Source organism: Emydura macquarii, unplaced genomic scaffold, assembly GCF_026122565.2.
Source record: "Emydura macquarii macquarii isolate MOO-44397 ecotype Brisbane River unplaced genomic scaffold, CSIRO-AGI_Emac_v2 contig_1043, whole genome shotgun sequence".
Lineage (NCBI taxonomy): Eukaryota > Metazoa > Chordata > Testudines > Chelidae > Emydura > Emydura macquarii.
Genome location: NW_027131180.1, coordinates 18,817,179 through 18,841,081, shown reverse-complemented (window position 1 = coordinate 18,841,081; position 23,903 = coordinate 18,817,179). Strand labels below are relative to the sequence as shown.

The 23,903-nt window shown below is 40.3% G+C and overlaps 1 protein-coding gene across 4 annotated transcripts in view; it reads left to right on the top strand.

The window, feature by feature from the left end:
* IGSF5 (immunoglobulin superfamily member 5) overlaps positions 1-23,903 on the top strand; it is a 52,800-nt gene that overhangs the window by 5,678 nt on the left and 23,219 nt on the right. For 2 of the 4 annotated variants that reach the window (XM_067545227.1, XM_067545228.1), the window contains exons 2-7: positions 86-164; positions 8,428-8,748; positions 9,821-10,129; positions 16,739-16,867; positions 17,417-17,441; positions 22,329-22,441. In XM_067545227.1, the coding sequence (XP_067401328.1) occupies positions 107-164; positions 8,428-8,748; positions 9,821-10,129; positions 16,739-16,867; positions 17,417-17,441; positions 22,329-22,441 (955 nt within the window). In that variant the 5' untranslated portion in view covers positions 86-106. The remainder of the gene's footprint in view (positions 1-85; positions 165-8,427; positions 8,749-9,820; positions 10,130-16,738; positions 16,868-17,416; positions 17,442-22,328; positions 22,442-23,903) is intronic. The other 2 variants (XM_067545229.1, XM_067545230.1) reach the window with 2 other exon arrangements.

Below are 23,903 nucleotides of genomic sequence, written 5' to 3'. Positions count from 1 at the left end.
AACATATTACTGATTTCCTCAACAATTCATGTTTTGTAGCTTCTTTATTACTATCCAATGACAACTGGATGCCTTTTTGTCCTAGGTTACAGGAGAAAATGCTCCAATGGATAGCCTCCAGAAATTTATTCCAGTCATTTTTATCCTATTCGCCTCACTAACAGGTAGGAGGACACTGCTAATCCATTAAATGACTCATAATGGACACAATTTATAAAATTTTAAAACACTGTAAATATCTATTACAGGCAGTATCAAATTTGTTTCTCCATAATTCTGAATAGTGAATGAATTTACTAAAGCTTCTTAGAAGGGGGTTATGATGGGGTGTTGGGATAGAAGAAGTAGAGGAGTCAGGGAAGCAGATGCAAGGAAGATCATGGCAGAAGTTGCTCTAAAAGCAGAGTGTTCCCTTTCCACTCCCATTCCAGAGGCTGAGGGAGCTCAGCTCCCCACAGAGTTCCACTTCCTCCTGCCTCTTCATTGCTTGGAGAAATGACACATCAGGCAGCAGAATTTCAGTTGGGAGCAACAGGAGGAGCTATATCTGTCTGGAGAATTTATGAGGCTCGAGGCCTTTCCACTAGCAGGTGAAGCAGCACCAGTACCTAATGGGAGAAGAAGAATTGTCCAAGTTGGGAATCTCCTAGCTACTTCTACTGGATTTTTTTTTTTTTACGGGATGATATGTCTCCCTGCTGGTCCCCCGCTAGGTGACTGAGAGGCAAAGAGGCAGACCCTGCTACTTCAAACTCCTCCTCCCCCTTCAGGGAACATGAGAAACCCTTCCCCTCTCTTTGACTGAATTTAGGAGAAAGAGAATGGGCCTGACAGGTCCCTCTGCCTTCCGAGCTTTCCATAGTGGGGCGTGTTGGTGGGGACAGGATGGGAGCACAAGGGTTGTTCCCATAGTGCCATATTTACATGCTCACTGTCACTTTGTTTGGCTGGCTACATGCCTGCCTGGGGACATAGACTTCTTTCACGCACATTTATTCCCTTATCCCCCTTTTCATCCCTAGGCTGTATCCCTCCCACATTTTCCCACATATCCCCCTTTATGATGTCATAAAGCCATCGGAATTGTGGAGCACCTCCCTCCCACTTTGATCTGCTTTAACTATCGGTTACCTCACTCTGTTACCTCACAGAGACTTGAGCTTCCACAGCAGCCCAGCCAGCTAGGGGTGCTGGCCTAGGGTGATCAGACTTACAAAGTGAAAACCAAGGACACCTACACACAGCAGGAAGTTGGTATGGGAGAAAATAAAGCAAACTTTCCCCTGCTAGGTGATCACTTGATAAAATACAAACACCAACTCCACCTCACCTAAACTGATGCTTCCCTTGGCCATGATCTTCCTCCCATCTGCTGCCCTGACTTCTCTACTCCTTTTAACCCCACTGCCTCAGCCCTCCCACCTCCTGGGCCCCAGACATTTCCACTCCCTCCTACTTCCCCTGCACACTCACCCATCCTGACAGGTCCAGGTCCAGAACAGGTGAGCCTGCAGCTCCTCCTCACTAGTCATCATCACACAGCTTTCAGCCTGGCCATCAGAACAACATGCTCCTTTTCCTAACTTACTCACTTCCTCTCTCCTCTTTCAACCCCACCTTAAGCAGCCACATCCAGTCAGCTGGCCTCACCTCTCATTACCCTGTCCTTTCCTCTCCATCCAGTAAATAAGTTCTGCCCCAATAAAACATTGGATCTCCTACAAGTCAGTTGTCCTGCAAACCAATGAATGCTGCCTTCCTTCCCCAAATCATTTAATGCTGCCCCACTCCCTGTGTGCAGGCTCCTGTGCTATGGGTGACCCATCTCTGCTCCTCTCCTGGGCTTGTAGAAAACCTCAGCCCTCCAGCCAACCCTCCTTCTGAACCTGTTCCCTTTACTTCTATTTCTACCTCCTCTATTCTTAAAGGAGCAGTGGGCTCAGCATCTACTTTTCTTCCTCTCTTCTAAAAGAACCATGTCTCCATCTACTCAATTTTTGCTGAAAAAACCCTAGCAGTGCCTGAGCCATGCCTCTCAGATCCCTTCCTCCCCTTTACTCAATAAACTGAGCTAGGAACGCTCCCTATCCCCACATCTTTTTGCTGGGGTGGAGGTGACCTGATGTCTCAGTGCTCTAGTGAAAGTGGAACAAACCCCCCAGTGCTAACAGAATGATGGGACCATCCCTTCAAACTGGGTCAATCTTAGTAAATTGGGACAGCAGGTGACCATAGCTGAGCCAGTAATTCACACAGGCTTGTAAGTGGACATCATCCTACTAAGCTAGAAGTGCTGACCCAATGACCTCAAAAATATGTTGCTTCACATCAGCCCAGCAAGGTACAAAGCACTTAATCAACAGCTGCATAGACACCTGGCTTGAGTTCATTCCAGAAAGCTAGAGGTGAGTCAGTAATGTCAAAGTGGCATAGCCCTTGACACCAGCAGAGCAAGCTAGAGGCAGAGGCTGCTAACTCCTAGCCAGTCTCAAGGGATGAATTAGTGAACATCCTCCCAGCAAGCTGTTGGTGCTGAACCAGTGACATCACAGAGACCTGTCTCTTGCCGAGCCAGTGAGGCCACAAAGGTCTATGCTTTGACATCAGTCCAGAAAGCAAGAGTTGCTGATCAGGGGCTAAATTAAGGAGGTGTGTGTGTGGGGGGGCAAGGTATAGCTCTTATGTAGCTGATGAAAGGAAGACTCATCGTGGGAGAATCTGCAGTGGGAGATAAAAAGAAAAAAGAGGTGGCCCTGTGGGAATGCTTTAAAAATACCTAATAGAGCTAGAAAAATGATTAATGAGGAGGACCTGGGAGTAAACACATTTTTACCACCCCATCCCTTGCTGTAATGTGTCCTGATTTTGTCATTTATAAAGTACAAGGTGTATAGTCAGTGGTGGAAAGAGCAGAAGGAGAAATGTGCACTTTCTTCTCAATCTTCCCCAGGTACCAAAACGCCCATTTGAAAATCAGATCACCCCTGTGAGAAGAAGAAGAGCCTGTGAGGACAGGAAAATGTAGTGGGAAGGGATGATTTTCTGAGAAATGTTGTCTCATTAACTTGTGCACCATTTGTCACTGGCACTGAGTAACTGTAAACAAGAAAAGCCTTTAGTTCTGAAAAAAGACATACCTGTTACAGTAAGGTAGTGTGACAGAGTGGGGAATAACCATTCATAGAACAAATGATGCGCACTATAAATGCTTTTAGAAAAAATTGGATGGCTGAAACACCAGGAACAGAACTGCACCCTTAGGATTAAGTGAAATATTCGTGTTATGAACGTTCCTCAGTACTGATTCTTTTATAAACATTTACTGATATGCCCCATGCAATTTAAAGCTTTCCTAACCCACACCTTAAAGTGAGAATAGTTGTCAGGGCAAGAATTTTCCTCAGGTATATGCGAGAGGTCAGATGCTGAATTTCTGTTATTGTTAATAAGAGCTGAACATATAACTCCCTGAAAAAATGCAATAAGAATTGAATTTAAGCTCTCAGTTTTTCTTAATGAACATGTGAGATATGTTTCAGGCAGTAAGGAGATGACATTGGTATTGAAGTAGACCTGTTGAATTAGGGGACACTGCACATTAGAGAGGAATGCTAATCCTGTGGTTAAAGCTGTTGCCTTAGACTCAGACTACTCTGGGCTCAGTTCCTGGTTTTTCCACAGACAAGCAAGTCAGTTCATCCAGATCTGCGTCTCAGTTCCCGCTCTGAAAAATAGAGGTAATAGTATCTTCTTTTCTACTTAGGTTGCAGACTCTTCATGGCAGGGCTGTCTCATAATTTTTCTACACTGCCCAGCACAATGGGGAGTTCATATTGAGTTAGGCTTTTGTGCTACTGTAAGATAAATAATAAGAGTACAAAAATAAATAAATAAATAAAGAGCTGAAGTTTCTCTTCGGAACAATAGGTAAATGACTGAAAATGTTTTGTCAGAAGATACAGGAGAAGGCATTTTTCTGTCTAATCAGTCCTTAGACTCAGGAGCCTAGGTGCACCCAAAGTGGGGCAGGGAAGTGATTTCCCCTAAGCAACACAATGTGTTCACCCAGAGGGTGGGCAGGCAGTGGTACCATCTACACCTGATCTTGGGATTTTTTGCCAAGGAAGTGTAGCTTTAAGTTGCTGTGGGGATATGTTACATCAGCACTCCTATCACTGGACTTGACCACATCCCCTCCCTGAGGAGCACTGCCCACTTTTGGGGCTGGGCTGGTGTCTTATGGGCCACCACTGAAGGGGGAGGTTGTGGCCACTTTCACTTTTGCAGCATCCTCCCTCCTTAGTGGACTTTCACCTTTAGGGACTTGAAGCCAAGTTCTCTGGGCCTGGTCTAAAGCCCACTTAATCAATGGGAAACATTCTACTGACTTCAATGGGCGTTGAATCAGGCCTTGTCTGCAGCAGGCAACATACATTCTGGGCTGCACTTGGACCATGGACTGTTACAATGTAATTGTGTTAGTTAGAGGGAGGAATAAATCCTGTTTAATTCCTCTTACTGCCCTGCTTGGCTGAATAAGACAGGGGCACAATTTTTCCATAGATCACACAATCAATGACTATTCATATTCAGGGATGAATTTGCAGTCTAGGCTTCAGTGACCCTCCTAGACATGATCTCATAACCAGAGATGACGTACAGAAACCCACATGATTTATTAACAGAGATGGTAAACCATTAACCTCTTTAACAACGCATAACATTTACTGAACAAAGACTGATTCTATGAATCTTCTGAGACAGCAAAAAGACAGCGTATATCAATGCCCAAGTTGAAGCACTGAAGGGAAAGTAGCGAAAAGCCAGGCTGTGCATGCTGAAGTCAAGCACCGAATGTGGAAGCTAATAGGGACAATGGCATGGGGAACAATATGAATGCATTTATTTCCATTTTATTTTTTAAATTTCCAAAATGTAATACATTTGTAGGTGACGCACAAAATACTGTACTGAACATTACAAAACCACACATAAAGCCATAGTTTGCCATGTTTATCCTCCCGTTTGTTAAATGGAAGGGCTCTTTATTTCCTGGTTTAATTCAGTCTCATGTAATGGTTTACAAAATTTAAACTTTTGGATGCTTTTATATTTTAAGGATCAGTCTTTTTGTTATTAAACTAGCTCTCAACCGAAACGTTTGGTCTTTGATAAAGGCAGGTGCAGTCTAGATGTCTGCCCATAGGACTTGGCACCAAGAAGTCCTGAGTGCTAATGCCAGCTCTGGCACCAACTCTTTCTTTGGCCTTGGGCAAGTCATTTAGGGCTAGATCCACAAGAGGACCTAGGCATCTAACTCCAGGAAAGTGTACCTGGCTGTGCATCTCAGGCAGAGGGAGACTCCTTCCTCCAGCCCAGACTTTGGACCCTATGTCCCTTTGAGTGGTGGGGCTTAGGATTCACCCCACTCCTTGGCATTTTCTATTGGCTGTTTTAGGTGACTCCCTGTTCAGCTTGCTGCCTTTTGTGGATCCCATTCTTAGGCATCTAACTGCCCCCCTACATTGAACAGGTAGCCTAGGTGCCTCCCTTGGGGTTGTGGATTCCACTGGGTGGCAAGGCACCAAAAAGTTAGGTGTTGCAATACTGGGCATTGGAAAAACAACGAGAGACCTGTAGCACCTTAAAGGCTAACACATTTCTGTAGGCACAAGCTTTCGTGGGCTGCAACCCACTTCGTCAGATGCATTATGCCCACAGAAACTTGCTAATCTTTAAGGTGCTACAGGACTCTCGTTTTTGCTGTATACAGACTAACATGGCTAGCCCTCTGGAACTGGGCATGGGAATGCCTAAATCCCTTTGTAGATCTAGCGTGTAACCTCTGCATTAGTTTCGCTGTCAATAATCTGATTATAATGTTATTTACTTTCCTACTTCACTGGGGTTATGAAAATTGCTTAGACACTGTTTGTAAATTATTTCCAAGATAGAAATGGCACAAAGACAAAAACAGCTATAATTGCTAAATATTATGATAGATTTATTATTTAGATCCCAGGGTGAAGTAAATTAAGATTGAGGGGAATACTGATTATTTTAGGATCCAAAAGAATACAAGGTCATATTAGTTCTGTGAAATAGTTCATGCCCAAATATCTGCACAATGAACATTCAAAAAGGACATACATTAGCTTAGTATTCAACAGTCCATGGTTCCAGCACATATCATTGACTTGGAGCTCTATTTTAGCCATTCTGAATGTAGCCGAGTGGGTTCTAAAATTTACTTTTTGTTGGATGAGCCTCAACTCTAGATGAGTATTGAAGAGCAGAAGTTTCTGTTAAATCTGAATGAACTTGTAAGTGTACAATACTTAAGCCAGAGGCACTGTGACCTAGGAATGTGCTGAATAAAACTGCTGCTGAGATATTATTCTGTAAACTACTTCTCTAGATTTTCCAGGTGCCCTTTCCAATTTGTAATGATCCCCCCTTCTACTGCTGCCATAACATGGGAGCAAGATCACTGTTTTAGAAATAAATAACCGGTGTACAGGGATTATTTGAATGAATGAGAAATGTTTTGCTAAAGCCCTGTACACTGTGTTGAAAACCATTAGGTTTTTTAGGATTGTTATATAACTCAGGGTACATGAAAAAAATCACGTTTCTGGAGTAAATTCTAAAAATAGTTGTGTTTATGGTCTAAAAATGGTCGAACCTCATAATAGCTATTAAAATCAGTTGCGATCAATCATCTAAAATTTGCACAAAGCCTTGAAAATGTAACCCTTGCAATTCAATATATCAAAATTGTATAGACCTAAGGGACAGAGAGAAAAAAAAGGGTAAAGATTTTTCAGATTTCAAAGGTTAACTGATGAGCAGACTAGTTTGGTCACATATGTTTGTGAGGTTCCAATCCATAAGAAAACCCCTGGGTCAGAATGTATGATGGCTCAGAGAATTGTTAAGGGTACAGAGTCTTTTTCACCTAACTCAGTGGTTCACCTCTGGCAATGGTCAGTAAGGACCAGAAATCAGGATAATCTGCTGGCTGTTGTGGAGTATGTAAAATTGATTTGTGGTCTCAGTCTGGTTTCTAGCCACTGTACCCACATCACAAAAGCCACTGCTGTTTTAGTGTTGTCATCAACAGTTGTAGGGTAGAATCCCCTCAGTTCAGGATTTGACAGGTAAAAAGAGGAAGAACTGTCTTTCAAATATTTTGTTTTAATAACTGTTAATAAAACAATATGTTAAGTGTTTACATATAATTGTGTTTCAGGATTTGAAACAATTGTACGTTTTAAAGTTCTCTGGTTCACCTTTAAGATAATAATGCATGCTAAGGATAGCTGCGACTATACCAGGAAAAATGGGCTATTTCTGTTGAAAAGAGAGTGCTTTATGATATATTTTCTGATTTTGATAACTAACAGTGGAAGTGAAGTTTGCTTGTGATTGGCTATTCTGTCACTCATATACAGAGATATTTAGGAGACTGCAATGCAGTAGAAAGGTACAATGTTTTAAATGGAAATCTGTGAAGAGAGCAAATCTCCATAACATTCTTCCACAGACATAAAGACAAATCTATCTGTACAGAATCTTTTATTACGATGAGTATTTCTACTATCTTCCTGGAGGACTGAAGGAAGTGTTTCTCCCCCTCCCCCAAATTAAAAAACAGTTTAAGAATTTGAAGTATAAAGTAACTTTCAATTGATAAATAAGTTAAAATTAATTGAAATCTTGTGCATAGGTACATTTGAATATATATTTAATTCCTATCCATTAGTCTTCATAACTGAAATTCTCCTTCAACAGAAGTTTTAACTCTGTTCTGTAGTGACACAATGAAAGGGAAAAAAATCTAATGTGTCTTTAAAAATCAGTATAATCTAATCTGGGAACACAAATACTTAAAATGACTCAATCACAATTATATTGTTTTTGCATGTTGTCACTACAGAGCAGAGTTCAAATTGTGATTCTAACTGTGCATTTCCATGTAGTGACTTGTTTAAATTTCTTTAAAATTTAATTCTAATTGTTTATTTCCTGGGTTTATAACACTTGGTTTGTTGATAATACAATATCCTGGCAAAGTTTATGATTTTAAAATTACTGATATGAAGTCATCCTTCCTCATCCTTAACTCCATTTTAACATAGATTTTTTTTACCGGGAATTATTTATGATAACGGGGGGTGTAAGCTTTCTCCGAAAGCATCTGGTATCACTCATTGCTAGAGATATTTTGCCATATTAGATGACTCAATGATCTTTTCTGATATGTTCTTCAAATGACAAATACACAAAATATTCACATCAAAAAGTGCTATCAGAGCCAAGATTTTTGTTTTATAATCTTATTTTGCTGAACATGCAAGGTAAGCCAAAGGCACCTCATTGACATTGGTGCTGATATATTTACAATTCTTGTTTTTTTCTTTCCAGGTTTTGGCTTTGGCTATTCTGTTGTAAATGGCCCTGCTAATGCAACAGTCCTGGCTGGTTCAGTGGCCCGGTTTAACTGTACTGTGTCAAAAGGATGGAGAATTATCATTTGGCTTTTAAAAGGGAACCCTGTTCTCACCACACAAAACCCTGGAGGAGCGATTGTAACAATAAGTCGCATCACTCAGCAAAATTATACCAGCGGTGATGATTTTATCTCAGAGCTGATCATCCACAACGTCCAACAGAATGATTCTGGTAAAATAGAATGCAGCATCCAAACTTCTGACCCCGTGAGCTATGCATTTCTTTCTGTGCAAGGTATGTATGCATTTTAATTTTTCTCACAGAATTTTTATTTAATTGTACTTAAAAGAAATCCTTTGGCACACTGACAAAAGTATCAGACTGTATTTGTACCAACTTTCATTTAAAGCCCTACCCCGGCTATATTTTTCATCTTGAACGCAGGATCAGTAATTTCACTTATAGATTGGCATTCCAAGGTATACAGAGGCTGCCATTGCAAAAGACTTCAGTAGTGCTCACTTTTTCCTGTAGCAGCTCTTATTCTTTCTTGAGTCATGTAAAAGTGCCAGAAGCCTGTATCAGTGCTGCCAGCCAGCAGTCAAAAATAATCTCTTTTGGCCAGAGTCTTTATGGATTTTTTTTTTCATCTTTTTACATAAAACTTCTTTTGTATTTCATGTAGAGTTCCTTCCTACTTTCTGATCCAGGAATGGTCAGCCTCCACCCAGTTCGTTTGTGTTGGGTTTAATGTAGTGCAAAAATTCAGCTTCTGAGTCACAAGGTGATACCCTGATATCACTGCTGCTGTACATTACAGGTTCCATGATACAGTAAACTTCTCCTGTACAGCATGCATCCCTGCTGTAGGCGTCCTCAAGCATCACTATTGAGGAAGTGTATCCAATAAAGTGGAATCTTCTCTTATCTACTATTCATTTTCCAAAAAAGAAGAAGCCTGATACCAGAGCATCACCTTTCTATAAAGTTTCCTTGATAAATCTGAAGAAAATCCTTAAGATGTAACAAAGAAATACAATCCTGATGACACATAGTCCTCCAGCGGTGCAGGAAATATTTCAGTATGGCCAAAGAGTGTCACTCCAAAACTTTATTTAAACAGATGGTGGAAAACTAAGTCTAGTTGTAAAGCCAAAATGGACCACAACATGGCCAAGAAGCTGCAATGGCTCCACATTTATGTCATGTAAACAATATCCCTATGTTTTAAGTTTTTTATTTTATTTTATCTATCTTTTTAACCTGCAAATTTCAATTTTGGCAGCAAAAGATGACTTAAAACTGGCAATAGGAAAGCATTGCAGTTAAATATTCTGAAGGAACAAATAATCTTTTTCCCCCACAGTTAATGGATCTTTGTTCATCAAAGATCACAACTTGACTGTGAGAAAGAATGAAACAATTGAAATGGTTTGTGAAGCCTCAGGATGGGCTCCAGCTCCAAACATGACCTGGATGGTAAACAACTCTTTTGTAGATAAGTCCAGGTATGTTACTAACCATAGTCAAGGATCTAACGATCTTCACGATGAAGTGAGCACCTTAACTTGGACTCCGATGGCCAATGAGACGTTGACTTGTTTAGCTTATATAGAGGCACTCCCTAAGCCCCAGAATGCAACTGTAACTCTTATTGTGCATGACTCTCTTGAAGGTAAGTGAACATTCTCTATACTATACCTTTTTGTTTTATTTTGAAAATTTTTTATTCCAGTTTAAGCAATATGACTCTTGTACATGGAACAGGATCAAACTACAATGTGTTATTCACATAGGGTTAAATTCACTCCTGTATAGAGCACCAGCACAAGTCCTGAGCACCACTAAATTCCCTTTATTTGAAGCTGCACAAAGAAAGCAGAGCTGTCCCTAATGCTTGTTTAAGGGCTTCATTGCATACAAAACTGGATTTTCTGCCTTGGGCAAGGTATCGTCCCACGAATTTAGACTCTGAAAAAAATTGATTCAGGCTATTCATAAAATAGGAGATTTCTGTCTGTCAGTTAGTCAGTTAGATAAACATCTTATGCTATGTCTTGTTTGCTCAGGACTAAATCCTAAAGTGAACTCCTGGCTCTACTGAAGTCAATGAAAGTTTTGCCATTGACTTCAATAGCGATAGGACTTCACCTCTACACACAACCTAAAGTAAACCCTTGTGCACAACCGAATGATCCCCACAAGATCATAGAGCAGGCATAGAGCTTTTCTGCCATTGCAGTTTCAGCCTCAGAGCCGTACTATGCTTGGCACCCACTGTGCTTCCCCAGGAGGGGTGCTAGCTCTTCCATCAGCCAGGGATGACTGGAGCACATTGGCATTCTAGCTGCATGCCCTTTCCCAAGTTTCACTCCAACTCAGGAATTGCCAGGCTGGATCAGACCAGTGGCCCATCTCATCCAGCATCGTGTCCCTGATAGCAGACGGCACCCAAATGTATTGCTAAGTTTTTGGTCTCACCAGCAACCTGTGGCAATTAATTCCACAGGTTAGTATGACCTCAATGCCAGGGGTATCACCAACCAGCTGGGTAAGCAAGGCTTCCATCTGCTTTGTGCTGCCTCTTCTTGATGTAGTGATAGTCTAGAGGAGATGGTTTTCTTTTCCAAGCGCTAGCTCAATAGGAACACACAGGACTAGATCCTCAACTGGGGTTAAGCAGCACTTGGTGCAGCCGATGGAGAGGGCATGAAAGTGCCTTATTTGGCCTCTCAATCTTGGGATTTATCTGGCTGCTTGTCCACAGTGCTGTAAAGCAGAGGATTTTCAGAACTGCTGGAATTTACACCAGCTGTTCATGGTCTCAAGGGGCTGTTACCAAAGGTGAGATTACTAGGGCACGGGGACACTTTTGTCACACCTCCTATGATGGGAAATGGAGGGATGGTGTAGAAGCCCTTATGGCAACTCTGTGACTCCCAGAGTTTCCCCTAGACATAGGAGGTCCTTAAATCCATGTTTCTTTTAGTGATCGGGTGACCATGGAAAAAAAAAGCTGAACTTTTGACGTCAAACTGACAGCTCTTTGTCAGAGCTGGCACACATCAGCGAGTTACGTGATAGGTGACCCGTTCCGTGTTCTGAAATGGGTGGCACTGGCAGGGTGTATAAAAGGCATTCAGATACTACAGTGACGGGTGTGGTATAAAAACCTAGATAAACAGCTAGATAGGTAGACTGACTGGGCCTTTTGCTTTAAGTGTGAGCCATTGTTAACAAGTTTCTCAGGAGCATCTACTTTGTAATGCAATTGAAAAAGGCCATTTTACTGGTTTTAATAAGATTTCCACTAAGTTAAATAGCTTCTAATTATTGACTAAGCAAAACAGATCTGTCCTGGGGACTTAATAAAGTGATTAAACTCCCCTGCCTACTCATTCTTGAGCTATGGAGGCATCCACCCACAGTTTCCATAGTTACATGCTGTAAATCAGAAGAGGAGAAAAACAGATGTCACAGAGCACAATTAGTACATAATTAGTGGTCGTATAGGACCATCATGCATTCTTCCTTGGGAAAATGATTGTGCAGCAGCAGACACTCTAGATTTATCAGGGTAGGGGAATATAAATCTTTTATGTGATTCAAATGAAATAAAGACATGACACAACAAGAAAAATATTCTAATACATTTCACACTGGAAATTTCAGAGCTTCTGTGCCTTTTCATATGCAGGTTATATTATTGTTATTCATCTAGTTATTCTGCACGTTATTAAATTTCAATATGAAATAGGAGACTTTGGATCAAACTCTTCTTCTTCAGTGAAGAAGTGTCACTTTATGGCAGGGCTGAATTTGATCCTTTATTTCACTTGTAACACCTGAAAATGGAGAGATGGACAAACTAGAGTCTATTAGTTGGATTTCTTAATGTCTTATTTATTGCCTGAGGCAATGCATCACATAATGTTAAATTGGGCCTGGCCCACAGGGATTTAACTAATCTGTCATTTAGAGAGACTAATGTGAGGGCTTCCTCACGCACAATTTAGCAAAATACTATAGGTCTTATGGGGCTGCACTGAGGGAGAGGAGAAGATTGTCCCTGGGATAAGCAGAAAGATCAAACAGGGAAGAGCTTCATTGAACTGCCAAACTGGGAAAAGCAGATGATAATGACAGCAGGTGAGATGGGGAGGGGGATGGGAAGGAAAGCTGAGAAGTCCATGGCTGTTTATTTTTCACACTGATTTATACAACAATGTGGAAGTGTTAAAGCATACCAGCAGCATCTGCTCCAGTTCCTTACAGGCACATTCATGGCCTCCATAACTTACTGAACTATGAGGGTCAATGTGGTATAGTGCCATTTTGCAGACACCCAAGGTAACTAGCCGGCTAGACGTGACATAGGGTCTTCATAGCAGCTGCGAGGTCTATTTTGCAGTGTGGGTAGATGAACATACACTAGTTCTCCTTGAGCTAGCACCTAAAAAGAGCACAGGGCACAGGGCAGTGAGTTGGGCTAGCCACTTGAGTACGTATCCAGTGGGTCAGGTGGGATTGTACTTGGATGGCTAGCCCAAGCAGCTGTCTGTGCCACCGTAGCCACACCGCTATTTGTAGTGAACTAGTCAGAGCAGAGCTAGCGCTTCTACGTCTACCCCCACTGGGATTTACACCTCCCGGCTGCTGGGGAGACATATCCATAAGGACAGAGCTTAGGCATTCTCCGAGCCAGACATTGGATGCAGTCTCATCCATGGTATTGTTGACGTAACAGCTTTTTACTGAAACTTAAGACTTCTTGCTTCTTCAAGAATACTACAGCCAGTCTGTTCTCATCAGTTTTATAAAAAGAAAACCTGCTGTGCTTCGCACACAGCAATCTCGTTCCCCCCGCCGCTACAGTATATAGAAGATCTCTTGTAATGGATTCTAGTTATACACAGTAGGAAGGACCTTTCCATTGCTAGTTCCCCTTCAATCCTAAAAGATGGCTACGCTCCACTGCAGTGCAAATGCCACATAAATGTCGTCTTAAACCGAGGATTAAGGTAAAAAAGAAATGAAGGAAGGTGACTCCTTAAGTGATGCATTTTATTAGATTTACTGAAATATCTGAAATTATCCTGGGCACTTTGCATGCAAGACTTGTTTCAAGCATGTAAAGTTTCTTGACATCAAGGTACAGGCTTTTTGTAGTCTTTATCTCAACAGAATGACAGTGAATGGGACTGGTTAAAGTATGTACACTGAAGGAGTTCCCATAGCGTGGAAATAACTTAGAATTAATGTGAAAGGTGCTATTAGAGAATATGCTGACAGGAGACTTCTTACACTTATATTAACCTGAGATTATAGAATATTGATAAAGTAAGTGAAAGAATTAAGGACATTTTTAGAACTCCAAGTATGTGATTATTATGCAGTGCAGGTTTTTGTGCTTAGCTTTTCCTATTAATTAATGTTGCATTTCTAATGATTAATTAGAGTCCACTGCTTTTAAATCAACATGGTTCTTGGGAATCATAAATGTTAAAAACGGACCTCTTGAGCAGAGTGATCATTTTGAGTGATAGTACATTGGAGAAGAGCTGGTGCGGCGCACAAGAGCAGTGTCACTCTATTGGCATCTTCCTGTTTCTACATTCCAACTCTGGCAAGTCTTAATTACCATCTAGGTCAAAGCTCAAGGGCAGGCACCGAACAAAGACCTTCCCGTTTTCTCTCTTTCTGCTCTGTGCTGCCTGAAAAGCAGACTGTTCTTGAATTTGATCGGCGCAGCTGTATTACTTTGGTAAATGAATAGGCTATGAAGTCTGGAAGGCTGATTAAATAAAAATCACAAGAACAAATGACGCTGTTGTAAGAACCCTTCCTCAAACCTTAGCATCCCACTGCTGTATTTACCAAGAAAGTGAAACTAATGAGAATGTAATGTTTGCCAAAGATTAACATTGTAACAGACAAACACATCACATGTGGAGACCTGTTTCTAGGACTCATTAAAAAAATATTGAATGACACACCTCTATACTGCTTGTATATAATCTTGATATGACTTAGCCCAACAAATTATTTTCTGCATGTATTTTACCACAAATCTGTATTAAAGTTAAATGCGAAAGGTATTATAAGAAGCTAAATATAAAAATAAGAGCTTAATATAAGAGTACTCAAAATAATTGATATTTGGTAGCAATAATTTATTAAAAACACAGGCAAGATTAACATTCATTTCATATTTTAACTACCTTAAAATCCACATCGCATTTTGTATGGCACAAAATAAAATAAAATGCAGATTTATTCCGGAGATTTATTTCTTCCATTGAAAAAGAACACAAAACACATCAGAATTGATTGATGCATGCAAACTACCAGACTGCAAATTATACTATGCTGGTAATCTCAGTAGTTACGGTGAGGCAGAACAAAAGGTATAAAAGACCAATTTTAGGAAGAATGATTGAGGATAGAGACATGGAAGATAAAGGGCTTGATTCTGCTTTCCTTAATGTCCATGGGAGTTTGCCACTTATTTGAATGGTAGTAGGCTCTGAATCATTAGTTTTCTCAGATCGTGCATTAAGAGCCTTAAAGGGGAGAGAGTTTAATCTTGCTGTGATGAGATTTGAAGGCAGACAGGATTCAAGTAGGGGCATAGAGAAAGATGGTGTTCCAGATGTTGAGTACAGAATGGGAGAAGGATTGGTTGATTCAAAAAACTGGGATGAATGAAAAAATATCTGGTGTTTGAGGTATGTAGGGAATGAGATGAACAGAAAGTATTGGAAAAAAATAAGTGTGTTGTGTTTGGCAGAAGGAGGATGAAGAACCCATAAAGAGCATTTAAAATTGGGGCTGACATCTTGCTTTGATTTCATATACATGATTTCCATTGTTCTCAATGGAAGTAATGTTCAAACACACAAGGGCAAAATATCCTCTTAGAGCGAGATTAATAATGACCACTGAAATGGAAACCACTGGATGAGCACTTATGTATTAAAGTTGGAATCCAGGAACATTTTGGGTAGTATATTATACTTAGGTCCAGGAGCAGCCCCTCTATGCTTATTTTGGCTAATTTGCATGTTGAATATACATGATGATAGTTCATTAGGATTATAGAAAAGACTAAGCTGAATAATTTCTGAACCATCCAAGCTTTGGAGTGTTCAGAATTCAAATTCCAGTCCAAATTTTGCCACTGGGCTCTGCTGCTGTAATAGACCAATCCAAAACCCAGAAGAAATCTGCCAACTTTGGTGAGTCTGATATCTGTATCTAAATTTTGCCATTCAGACCCACCTTTAATTGCAAACACTAAAAATATATGACACACACAAACCTAGTGCAACAGAGACAGTATTGTCAAGTCTGTGCATACCTTGTGCTTTTGGGTTGGATTTTAAGTTTGTTTTTAATACAGCTACCAGGGTAAAAGTTTGGACTGCTTTTAGAGCCAGCCTTAGCTTAGCTGAGGCTGCTCCCCGCAGTTAGGAAGATCACAGATTGGTCCAGTTAGGTTAAAGAGTACCATACATATTGGGTGAGCCTGATGGACAGAACCATGTTGCCATCAGAACAAATGTCTGTCATGTTGACGACTGGTATCAATTAATGTTGATTATTTTGGGGGCTATATGGTGACCACCTTTTGTTTGTGGCAACCAGAAACAGGGATACATTGAATGATTTTGAAATCACGCGATTTAGCATTATAGGTAAAAAATACAAAATTTAAAAAAATCGAATCAGTGTTATGTACAAACACCATAAATGCATATTGTATATCATTATGTAAAACTATATGTTGTAGTCAAGTAAACAGGAATGTGTTAAGTTTAGCAATCTCAAATTCAATAGATATGCTGTTAACATGCTTGTTCTTTACAGTGGACAACTGAGGTTTTATGAAGCATGCACAATGAGTGTAGTCTAGCACCTGCTGAAGCGAATGGAAAGACCCCCATTTGCTCTCAGTGGGTTTTAGACTGGGCTCCAGATGTCTACAAAATAAGTTTAAATGGGAAGAATGAAGAAAATTAACATCCTGGGTTTGTCAGAAATAGAATTAGCAGATAAAGTAGAATAATTGTAACAAACACTTACCGTGATAAAGGCATTTTGCGTTACTGGGTATTATCAATATAGGGTAAAGTTATTTTGAAAACAAATGAGAAACATGATCCATCTTTTGTTCTAAATAATCAACAAGTAATTCAATAATGCTTCCAGAAAGATGGGCATGCTCTTCAGAAAGAAAGGTTGCAGCTCTACGAGTGTAATGCTTCTTCATTTCATTTAATAGAAAATGGTAACCCAGAAGACAGTGCGCGCACACGAACTATTATACTTGCAGTCACATTGTCACTTGGTTTTCTTCTTCTGATCATTATTATTTTTATAATAATATTCTGCTGCCTAAAAAATAAAAAAGGTAAGTGGATTTTTGCTACTGACTATGCATTTTTTAAATCTTAAATTAGATTTGATCTACTACTATTTCAGTTAAAGCCTTCTGCACAGTTTTGTAAAGGAATGTTCAAGGCAGACAAGTGATTCTGATAACCAGTGGTTTGTAGATACTACAAACAGTTGCCTGCTGACTTCTTCTGTTGGAACTTGTTTCTGATGGAATTGGTGGCTCATTAGTATTTCCATCAATAGTAAGCAGGAAGGGTAAGATTTTCAAAAGTGACTAAATGACTTAGAACACAAATCGCATTGAAAGTCAATGTACACCCATACCTAGATTTGTAGTTCTACAATGCACAGCTATAAATGCATTAAATAAATTATTTCCTTGTATTAATTTTCCATGTAAGCAAGTGCACAAGGATGTTATGTGACTGCAGAGAGGAGGGGAGGTGAGCTATGAGACAATTTCTGCATTAAAATGCAGTCTGAGAGAATAGGAGAACCTCAGTAACAAGCCTTAATTTTTTTTTTTTGCTGTATTTTAAAAGCATTTCTTCCTATTTTTCAGAGTCCACCTATCAAAAGGAGTTGAGGTGAGTTGAACACCAGGGATTTCCCCTTCTGCTATGCCCCTTTTGTGTTTTGGCACCATAAAAGCATCATTAGCGCCCCAGATCTGGCCGGGAGAGAATTGTGCAAGGCATGGTTACACTGCCTTAGGAGGCCCCCCGCCGCAAGCCTAGGCATAAGGGGTGTGCCAGGAGAGGTGTGGAGGCCAACAGCCTGTTGCACTGTGCCAATTCTGAGCAACGCTGTGGCTATGCTACTATTTATACTCCTGCTAGCGCTCATCAAGTTAGTGTGACTTATATGCACGTGAGATGGGAATTGTGTCCCTAGCCTTCAGTGCCGATGTCACCTGCCCACAATATCATTCCGCTTTTAGTTTTCTTCCCAAAATGTTTATACAACCTCGTCTACATAATGGGAAATTATATCAGACATTGTAAATCACTACCTTTAAAAAACCCCCAACAACTCCCAGTCATAAAATTGCCCATTACACTCATTGGCGTGAATCAGCATCACCATATTACCGACTACAGTAACTGATGTTCCCATAAAACTTCTTTTGAAAAAGAGCAAAACGATCTAGTTACTAAGTCCCAGATTCAGCAAACGTATCTAAGCTTGTGCTTCACTTATAAGCATGTGTGTAATCCCAAGGAAGCCAATGAGACAACTCAGGTACCTAATACTTGGGTATATGCTCAAGTACTTTGCTGAATGTGAGTTTAGGTTTGATCCTATATATTCTGATTTTGCACCAGGTTTCCTGCAGCCTCAACACTCAGCATTTGCGACAAATTCCACAGGAGGTCACTGTGCACCAAAATAGCTCTCTCTTCCAACTTTCAGCCAACATTACCGTGGATGTACTACTTCCACAGAGTATAACCCTACTAGAATTTCTGTTGTTTAGAGAAAGGTTGAAACTGAGATAGACTGATGCAACTTAAATGAGACAGATTGGCAGACAAATAAGATGATGTCCCCGCTTTTTTAAGGGTCATTCGTTAGACTCTAAAAAAAGTTGCCCAGTGATACCTGTCAAAACTTCCTACTTAACTAAATGAGTATCAGACACAGCTGAATACAAAGCAAACTAATTGTTTTTGCATTATTGCACTAGGTTGAAACACCTTAAAATGTATGATCTTGTTCATCAACATTAAGATCCTGTTTGTCAGTACTAATGTGACCAGGAAAACTTTTCAACGGGGTTACTTTGTGTTATTCTTTTAATTTTTTAGGTGTATACTGTGAATCCAAACATAGTTATTGCTTCTGGGATATTTAATCCTACTTTGCTTTCTGTCTCCTCTCACCCTATGATACTTAACTTCTTTAGCAACCTCTTGTGTAGAACTTGGTCAACAGCCTCTTGAAAATCTACCAGCACAGCTACAATAACACTGCATAAATAAATTTTGTCATCTGGTTCTCCTTTATCTGTTCTTTGATTGACCTGTTCAAAGACTTCTGAGAGATTAGTGAAACAAGGTTTTTATTAATCCTTATCATAGCATGATCTTCCAGGCATCTTGTTATTCTGTTTGTAATTATTGTTTCAACCAGTTTATCAGGTACAGGTGTATAAGCTGGTTGGACTAAATCAACAAAGCATCTGAATCTAAATGCAGGTCCAAGTCAATTTTTATTTTTGATTAAAATAAAACTGCTGCTAAAGAAGCTGTTCGTGCAGCTTGTGTTCTAACCGAGACCTCATCAGTGCTCTCTGTACAGATGAATCCTGCTAGGGCTGAACCTAATGGTATGTCTACAATGTAGTGGGACACCCGTGGCTGACCTGTGCCAGCTGAGTCGGGGTTGTGGGGTTTGGGCTACAGGGCTGTTTAATTGCCGGGTAGACATTTGGGCTCCGGCTGCAGCCTGAGCTCCCACCTCACAGGGTCCTAGAGCCCTGGTGCCAGCCCAATCTTGAACGCCTGACACTATAATTAAAAAGCCCCAGAGCCTGAGCCCCTCTGAGCCCGACTCAGCTGGCACAGGTCAGCCCATGGATTTTGAATTGCAGTGTAGACAGATTCGATGATTCTCTGATGAGGGAATCTACACAACAGACGAAGTCAGTAGTTCAGGGAGTGTATATGCTAAAACACAGTGTCCAAATTCTTTGCCCTCATCCAGGTGCACAGCTGCCTGTCTCTATTCACAGAGGGCCTGCAGAGTGTTTTTCCACAGGTTTTGAAGGAGTGCAGGGTGGGGCATAACAGTTAATCTCGGTCTGGTTGCCTTTCGTTGTGTACACATGCTATTAAAATAAAAACGAGCTTGAATTTGGCCCATGGTAAATTAAGTTGGAGCTTCATGAAGTGCTGCGTGCTTTTTAGCCTTTAGTCTAATACAAGTAGTCCTATTGACTTCAGAGGTACTACACACATGAATAAAGTTAAGCATATGCTTAGGTACTTTGCTGGCGCAGGGCCTTGGGTTTAGAGTGAATTTAGGAACTCATTTTGGTCTGACCCTGCAACAACTTAAGCACATGTGCACCTTTACTCATGTGAGTGGTCCCAACGAAGTCAATGGGGCTACTCATGTATTTCAAGTTACATGTATGTAAGTGTTTGCAGGACTGTTGCTTTAGTTTTCTAATTATATCTCTAAAGGAGTGCTCTCAGCCCCCCAACATGTCACTGTATAGCCTGATTTTAAGTGTATTAGTTATTTAATAGGATTATAGGTTTGCCAATTGCTTGGATTAGAAGGTTCTTGTCCTAAATCAGGCTCCAGAAGAATTTTATAAGGACCCCTGGGTGTACAACAGGAATTTCTTAGTGATAACCAAATTTGTATAATTTTATAAGTTTTATTAAGATAACATAAAATGATAGACAAATAACAGATATAAAGAAACTGAACAATCAAATGAATAATGGATAATACAATCTTAATTTTAAAGACTCATATGATCTATATATTTCTATGATATGCTTTGGAATAATATACTCACGCCCTTCCCTGGTTGAGAGAGATGTTTGATTCCTCAACACTTGAGCAGAGGGGTGGAATAAGCACTGCTAGAGAGCTAAGAACTATGAACTAAGACTACAAATAAGACTATAAAATGAAGAAGGAAAATCTTAACACAAACTAAAGAAACTTCAAGCAAGAGTAGATGACGATCGCACCAAATAGCACAATCTTTCCCTTCTTATACCCCAAGAATATGGGTCCTCCTTCTAAGTCCATATCTGGATTTTCCACCCCCAAATTATGGGGGTATGCATACTCTATAGGCCGGCAGGTTCATGAATATTAAGGATATTCATGACATTATCACTTATTCCATGACTTAACCTATGTGGCTTTTGTGGTGTACTAGTTTAGGCCTGACATCATTACTTTCAACACTTATCTAGGCCAAAGGTCCTGAGTATGTCTGCTAATTGCTAACTCATTGTAACTCATTGTGGCTGTGTTTTTGAAAGATTTAATATACTTTACGTTGTATATGGGTGTAATATGGTGCCGGTCACCTGACAGCCCTCTGGCTTGGAGGGAGGCCATACCACGTCACTATGTTGCCCAGATCAGTCTATTGACAAGGGAATTATCCAGTCAAGCATGACCATATATGACCATATATGTCTTGTTTTTGTTATACCGTCAACACTTTCAACACTAGTTCCCGAATATATGTATAATAATACTTACGTAGCTGCCATACAGGATGTCCTGTAAGGTACCTTGCATTTCAGCAAAATGTATATAAATTTATAATTCTATTATAATCACACAATCATACTTAAATCTATAAGAAAAGATACTTATCTATATAATGCAAGCAAGCAGGCTAGTTCTATGGGCTACAATTGGAATGACACTGGCTTCATGTAGGGTTTTGAATGCATTCATTCATTTTTAAAAAACACATTGCAGTCTACTCATCTGATCCTTACATCTATTTATGTAGATCTATAGAAGCATTGAAAATGCCCCCGTCTGAAGCTCTAAATACCTTGGACATTATGTTAAAAGTACAGAAATAAATGCAGCCATTTCCCCAAAATAATGGGAACAAAGAAAAAAATCCCACTCCAGCTGCAAATCCCAGACCTTCTTCTGCACATCCCTGCCCTCATTGTGCATGTCCCTTCCCAAAAGCCTGGGCGAAGAGCTGGGCCTTGCAACGTGCTCTGGAGGACCCCAGACTCAGGCTATGTGGAACAAATGAAGAGTAATATCCCTTGTAGTGTAACAGGGGTGATGAATGGAAACATATGATTCTGTTTCCCACTGGGTACAAATGTAGGCCCCCACCCTGCAAATGCTTACATGTGTGCTCAACTTTAAACGGATGAGTAGTCCTATTGACTTCAGTGGGATGACGTACCTGCTTGAAGTTAAGCATGTGAGTAAATGTGTGCAGGAGATCAGGGCCATAGGTCAGATTGTGACTGAGCCTTACGTGATGTGTGGGGAGGATGCACACAAGAAGCCCCCGTTGCCTTGCACACCTTGCAAAAAGCCCTATCACTGTTGTACACCCTCCATTTAACCCCAGGTGGGCCAGCTCTCCAAAGGGGAGCTGGGAGGGGAAGGCAGAAGCTGAGCTAAGATGTTAATCATCTTAATTCCCCAATTGTTGATTAAGCAGCTGAGCAGAACTTTTAAAGCAAAGCCTAGTTAGGGCTTATACAAGACCATGCATGCTGGAGGTGAATTCTTTCAAGGATTACAAATCATGTTTCTTTACTTAATGGGAAGTTGGACGTATTTGCAAGTCCTTCGGCCCCAGATCCTCAAAGGTATTTAGGTATCTAACTTCCATGAAAATCAAGGGGAGTTAGGTGCCAAAATCCCTTTGAGAATGTAGGCCTCTTTCTCTGTTGGATACTGCCTACGAATGGCCATAGAATGTATGTTTTAATGGTAGGAATTTTTATTTCCAGAAAAGTTTCAACTAAGAAAACCAATGATGGCAGTGTGAAAACCGGGAAAAGCAGTGGAATTGAAAATTCTGGATACAGTCCCGAGGACTCAGCATACACAAAACAAATGCCAAGTGAGTCATACCTGTCAGTGTCATTGAAGCAGGCACAACAGAGTTCCTTCACAAAATTCCAAGAAGTGTGCATTTTTGACTCCGTGCTACTTAAATAAAGTCTCAGAATACCGAATAAATTATGGAAAACACAGTGTGTGCCTGAAGTTGAAGGGATGGGCCTTTGCCCTAAAATCTAACTGAACTTGAAATGAGCATTTGTGGAGTTGGAAAAACTTTGGTTATTTAAAAAAAAAAATTCTTCCATGTGCCTTTTCATTTCCAAATGCCTGTGAGGGCTGGAGATGGAGGTACCAGAATCCCACAAAAAAGGCTGGTTTCGCAGGGATTTACAGTTTGGTATGAGATTTCCAACCCAGTTTTGTAGAAATTCAGATAATTTAGCTAACTTTTAGAACTTTGGATGCTTCTCTGAATACAACCATACCGATGAATTTTTTAAGGCTCATCCACCACTAATAATTTGCTACTCATGTTATTTAATAATAATTGCAGTTGGTACTATCATATTTTTTAGTTAATTCATGCAATGTGATCTCCAAAAGTACTACTCTGGGAATGATATCTCAGGGTAACATTTCAATATCCTCATAGTTTTTCAGGCACAGGTGGGTATTTCTGTGGTTTTTTATCTTATACAATAGCACAGATATGTTCTTAGAGGATGATGTATTTATGGAAGATATACTTATGGAATGGTGAACCACACTGACACATTTACCTTACTACCATAGCACATTCTGTTACCATGTAATAGAACTCTGAACTAGAGCTGGGCAATTTTTTTTGGTGGGAAAATAGTAAATTCCCCCAATAAATACATTTTGGGGCTACTGAAACTATTCAAGAATTCAGGACAAATTTGGTGAATAGTTCAGCCAAAGAAAAGTTGATTTTTTTGAAATGTTGAAAAGTTTTGCTATGACATTTTCAAAATGAACTGATATTTTGATTCAAATGCACAGTTTCCTGAAAGAAATTTCAAACTGACATTTGAACCGTTTAGTTCAACCCAAACACTTTTTTTCCCGTTTTTCACTTCAGTAAGAAATACCAAAATACAATTTCAGTTCAGTTCAAGTCATGTCTGACCAACCTGACTGCCTTCTATGATGAGATGACTGACTGTGTGAATGTGGTGAAAGCAGTGGATGTGATATATCTTGACTTTAGCAAAGCTTTTGATACGGTCTTCCACAGTATTCTTGCCAGCAAGTTAAAGAAGTATGGGTTGGATGAATGGACTATAAGGTGGATAGAAGCTGGCTAGAGCATCAGGTCAATGGGTAGTGATAAATGGCTCGATGTCTAGTTGGCAGCTGGAAACAAGCAGAGGGCCCCAGGGGTCGGTTGTGGGGCTAGTTTTGTTCAACATCTTCATTAATGATTTGGAGAATGGGGTGGATTGCACCCTTAGCAAGTTTGCAGATGACACTAAACTGGGGAGAGTGGTAGATATGCT